Source organism: Ranitomeya imitator, chromosome 2 (genome assembly GCF_032444005.1).
Source record: "Ranitomeya imitator isolate aRanImi1 chromosome 2, aRanImi1.pri, whole genome shotgun sequence".
Lineage (NCBI taxonomy): Eukaryota > Metazoa > Chordata > Amphibia > Anura > Dendrobatidae > Ranitomeya > Ranitomeya imitator.
This window is the reverse complement of record NC_091283.1, coordinates 720,886,198-720,891,584: the sequence shown is the minus strand read 5'-3', so window position 1 is coordinate 720,891,584 and position 5,387 is coordinate 720,886,198. Positions and strand designations below refer to the sequence as shown.

The following is a 5,387-nucleotide window of genomic DNA, read 5'->3' as shown; positions in this document are numbered from 1 at the left end:
GTGCTGGGAATTAATTTTTTTTAATTTTAATCATTAAGTCTCCAATCAGCTCCCAGACATGAATGGGTTTAAACTAGTACAAGGCATACACAGAACAAGTGCACATAGCAATCAATAAGATCTCAGCTTTTTTTTATATAGGTCTTGACTGCTACGGGCACGAGTCTTGAAATGTGAGCAATGTTAGGAAAACTACATTAAACACATAAAACATTATAATTATAACATGTTCAGGTATTATAACATCTATTTTTATGACATATTATCCCTTTGCTTTGTGTGATCATCTTGCAAGGAAAAATAATTTTCTTTCAGTCATAAAGGCAAATAAAAGATCAAACAACATTTAAGAGGCATCATTACCAGATTAAAGGGACTGAGCCATTCCTAGTTACAGAGAATATCACTGGTCAGACAGTGGACTCACACCTAATCATACAGATTACTCACTAAATAATGGAGTCAGATCGAGTATAAAAGCCTCAAGCCAGGTACAGAATGCAACATCTTCCATTCCTTCTACTTCCAAATCTATCGCTATTGACATAATTCAAAACCATGTCTGGAGTTAAGGGAGGCGGACAACAGAAACACAGCCAGTCCAAAGACCAACATTGTAAGTAAATGGTTGTAACTTTTGAGGTAACAGTACTTTTTCTCCCTTTATGTTTACATCTTAAAATCTTTGCGTTTACGTAATCTGTTTGTTGTTTTTTGGACGGTTATGGGATTAGTTGCTGTTCAACATCAAAAATATTTAACATATACATAAAATATTCAATATATATATATATATATATATATATTTAAAGGCATTTCCAAGGTAATGAGCTAAAGGGAAAACATACACAAACCCGCTCAGAAAAGAAAAACAAGAGACCTATTTATAGACAGTACTGTACCTAGGATTTTGTCTCACATCAGTGTAAAGAAATGATATTTGTTGCTTAACTGAGATATGTTAAGGCTTCTCATTCAGCAAACCAGTATCTAAAATGTGCTTTTGGGAGGCAAAAAATCCCAAAACAGTGATTTCTGTAGATGGGTCCTGGTTTGGCTAGTTTGCGCTATTTTACATGTATGGATCTTTTGTCAAAGCTAAATCATAGGTTGAGCTACTGCTAGAACTCGAGCGATTAGCTGTAATCTGTTGTGGAGCTGTAATTTGCCCACAGTGACACTGCAATAGAAATAAAATATAACAGAGTTAATTACAGTGTATTTACAATGCTTAGGTAATCTAATGTAATGAATTTTAATTGGTAATAATATGCTACATTGTCATTTAACAATTTATTTTTCCACTTTGTCTTGTAAGACTAAGTTTAAGCTTGCATTACTAACAGTCCGTATATAGAGTGCAATGCCCGGACTGACTGCGGGTCTTCCAATCCAAACTTACATCCTCATATGTGTTTATGAGTCTGTAAGTTCAGGTCAGGAAACTCATAGTCCAAGTATTGCAGTCTGCGTACAGGCCATGAAATATGCTTGTTTGAACAGCCCAGTTTTCTTATACAGCTTAGAGTTCTGTTCTGATACAGAACTCAATCTCATAATTACGTAACATATCCAATTAAATGTGTTTGCAGTGTACCTGTTATTTCCAGTGCTTATACAGTATTAGCTTTCATGCGTGTATATGGTGAATAACACTATTTCTGGTAGCGCAAGATGGGTATCCTGTGTTTTTCACCAGTTTTCCTCTTTGTCGGCTCTATGTCTAATTTTCCGTTCCGGATCTCACTGATTCTGAGACTGTTTTTAGTGACATATGGTACCTCATGTTAGTTGTAAAATTTCTTCTATATGACTTGCGTTTATTTATGAAAAAAAACGGAAATTTGGAAAAAATGTAGAAAGTTTAGCAATTTTCAAACTTTTAATTTGTGTGACCTTAAATCAAAGAGTCATATTGCACAAAATGGATAAATAACATTTACCACGTGTCAAGTTCACATCTTCACAATTTTTTGTTAGGATGTTATAAGGGTTAAAAGCTGACCAGCGATTTCTCATTTTTCCAACAAAATTTACAAAACCCTTTTTTTAGGGACCACCTCACATTTGAAGTGAGTTTGGGTGGTCAATATAACAGAAATTACCCAAAAGTTACATCACTATAAAAACTGCACAACTCAAGGTGTGCAAAACCACATTCAAAAACTTTATTAACCCTTTAGATCCTTCACGAGATCTAAAGCAATGTGGAAGGTAAAAATGAACATTTTACTTTTTTCACAAAAAATTTACTTTTGGAACTAAACTTTTTTATTTTCACAAGGGTATCAGGAGAAAATAGACCTCAAAATTTGTTGTGCAATTTCTCCTGAGTACGCAAATACCCCGTATGTGAGGGAAAGCCACTGTTTCATGTGCATGACAGGGCTCATAAGGGAGGGAGCATGATTTTACTTTTTTAACGAAAAATTGTCTGGAATCAATGGTGGGCACCATGTTGAGTTTTGATGTACCTAAACAGTGGAAACCCTGCAATTTTAACTCAAACCCTAACACACCCCTTACCCCACCCTAACCCCAACATACCCCTAACCCTAATCCCAACCATAACCATAACACTATCTACAACCCTAACCCCAACATCATCCAAACCCCAACACCACAACCCTAACCAAACACAATCCTATCCCCAACACAACCTTAACTCCAACCCTAGCCCCAACCCAAACCTTAGCTCTAACCCTAAACCCCAGCACTAACCCTAGCCCAACCCTAACCCTAGCTCTAACCCTAACCTTAGCCCAAACCCTAACCCTAGCTATAACCCCAATCATAACCCTAACCCTAATGGAAAAATGGAAAAAAGTGTATATTTTTTAATGTTATTATTTTTACTTAACTAAGGGGTTGATAAAGGAGGGTTTGATTTACTATTTTTTTTCATTTTGATCACTGTGATAGGGTCTATCCCAGAGATCAAAATTAACCAATAGGAGAAATCTTAAATTGTTTCTGGGTGCCGGCCATCAGATCTCGGCAGGTGCACTGTGCATGCGCCCGCCATTTTCTTCCTAGAAGAAGAAGCTGAGGGCCGGGGGGCACAGCCGGAGTGACCGGGGGACACCAAAGGTACTGGGGGGCTAGGGGGACCCCATTTCTCTCTCCTCTGATGTGCTAGATCATATCAGAGGAGAAAAAAATAAATAGGAAATCAGACTTTTTGTAGTCGCCGTTATTTTGTGAATAATGGTGATCACAACACTGGGTTCGGTAAAAACTGACCCGAATCATGTTCTCCGGGGTATCAACTACCCCCTGAAGCTGAGACCCCAGAGATTTTCCAAAGCTGGGGATCGCTATAACCTTATTTATCAGTGCCGTTAAAAAGTGGTGCTGAGGAATAAGTACCCTTAACTGCTGCCGTTAAAAGTGGTACCGGCTGTCATTAAGGGGTTAATAGTATACTTAAACAGAGGGATTGCTGTTTGTTTCTCTATCTTTATCTATAAATGTTCAGAGTACAGTAGCTTCGTAAAGAAGATTATATAGCAGTACTGAACTTCTGAGCTATGTATTCAGTTTTGGGATAAGCTATATCACGCAATATCTTTAGCATGATATGCCAGTATTGTCTGCCTCTACTTTTTTTCTCAATTTGCTCCTCATTTCTCCTTCCCCTACCTTTTTTCAAACAATATATAAGGATATACAATCTGACGATTCACAGTGCAGGCACCCTGTCCTGTTTTGACTACATTGGGTTTCAGCTGCTTCTTTCATAAAGTCCAAAATTAAGATAATGGCCATTTTCAAAGTGTTCTATGGTATAGCTAGTGCCGTGGAAATTTTTTTGTACCCTTCTCCTTAGTTTTAATTTTCAACAGTGAGATCCCTTTGCTGTGTTGTAAGCTGTTTGAACCATGTGTTTGCTGTAAAATGTAACTAAGAAAATGTCATTAAAATCTTACTAGAGTGAATAAACGTGTGATGGGGTTCATCAGAATCACTCTAAATGATTAAACCTGTGAACTGACCAGTGACCACTATTTAACATGAAATTAAATGTGATAGGGTAAATGTGAACACAAACACATCACCAAATATAAAAGGGTGTTTTCACTTATGCAACCATATTACTTTAGTTTTATTACTTTTATTTTTTCCATCAAAATGATTTCAGTTGGTTTCTCAAAGCAGTTGTACATATTATAGGACATTAAAAGGTGGAAAAAGTTTTGAAATTATTCTATTTCATTTGCTTTTTTTACATAGCATCCTGACATTTTAACAGAGGTGTGTAGATTTTTTTTATATTCACTGCATTTTGACCATTTACAGCAACAAACCACAGAGTACTGAATTCAGGTTTGCATTCTAATACAGACTGACATAGTGAACAATTTTATTATATGTACTGTTTAAAATATATGCAGTCTAGAATGATGACTTTTTTTGCAATTTGCAGCTTATTCTCATAATGCTTTTCTTAACTCTTTAAAGGTAAATAATATTTACAATAAAATATTTATTTTGTTGTTGTACAGATTCCTCTCTGCAACACAGTCATGGAGGCCAGGATGATGGACATAAGAGTCAAAGTAGTCATGGAGGTCAAGGTAAAGGCTCAGACAGTCATGGAGGACATGATAGTGGTTCAGCAAGTCATGGAGGACACGATGGAAGTTCAAAAAATCACGGAGGTCATGGTGATAGCTCAAAAAGTCATGGAGGACAGGATGATGGCTCAAAAGGTCACGGAGGACATGATGGTGCCTCAAAAAGTCAAGGAGAACATCACGATGGATCAAAAAGCCATGCAAGTCATGATGATGGCTCAAAAGGTCATGGAGGCCATGGTGATGGCTCAAAAACTCATGGAGGTTATGGTGATGGCTCAAAAGCTCATGGAGGCCATGGTGATGGCTCCCAAGCTCATGGAGGCCATGGTGATGGCTCACAAGCTCATGGAGGCCATGGTGAAGCGTCACAAGCTCATGGAGGCCATGGTGATGGCTCCAAAGGTCATGGAGGTCAAGATAATGATTCAAAGGGTCATGGAGGTCATGATAGTGGCTCAAGGGCTCATGGAGGCCAACAAGGTCATGACCATGGCAAATGATATATTTAAAACAACAATGCAAATGCATCAAAGCAGTTGAAAAATTGTAAAACATTCTGTTATGATTAAGATAATAATAAAATTTATGAGAGCAAATCTGCATTTATTTATTTGTTTTTGGGCCAAAAAAGGTATCAAACCAACAACTAATCAGATTGTCTAAAAATATAAAAAATGTTCCGGCTTTTGTTAAAAAAAAAAGTCAAGTTATTTATTGTCCAGATGGGCGTCCTGTGTGTAGAGGATCCAGAGGTGTATGTAGGTTTTCTGGCACCCAGGGCAAGAATTCCATTTGGCTCCTCCTCCC

The 5,387-nt window shown here is 37.3% G+C and overlaps 1 protein-coding gene across 1 annotated transcript; it reads left to right on the top strand.

Annotated features, from left to right (window-relative positions):
• Nucleotides 1-518: 518 nt before the first annotated feature.
• Nucleotides 519-5,176, top strand: LOC138667724 (protein SON-like). Its single transcript, XM_069755829.1, has 2 exons — nucleotides 519-616; nucleotides 4,506-5,176. The coding sequence occupies exon 2, from the start codon at nucleotides 4,527-4,529 to the stop codon at nucleotides 5,118-5,120; it is 594 nt and encodes a 197-aa protein (XP_069611930.1). The 5' UTR covers nucleotides 519-616; nucleotides 4,506-4,526; the 3' UTR covers nucleotides 5,121-5,176.
• Nucleotides 5,177-5,387: the final 211 nt, after the last annotated feature.

Bases quoted from the DNA above. Each gene is read 5' to 3' on its own strand.
- LOC138667724 (XM_069755829.1), top strand. From the start codon at position 4,527: ATGGAGGCCAGGATGATGGACATAAGAGTCAAAGTAGTCATGGAGGTC.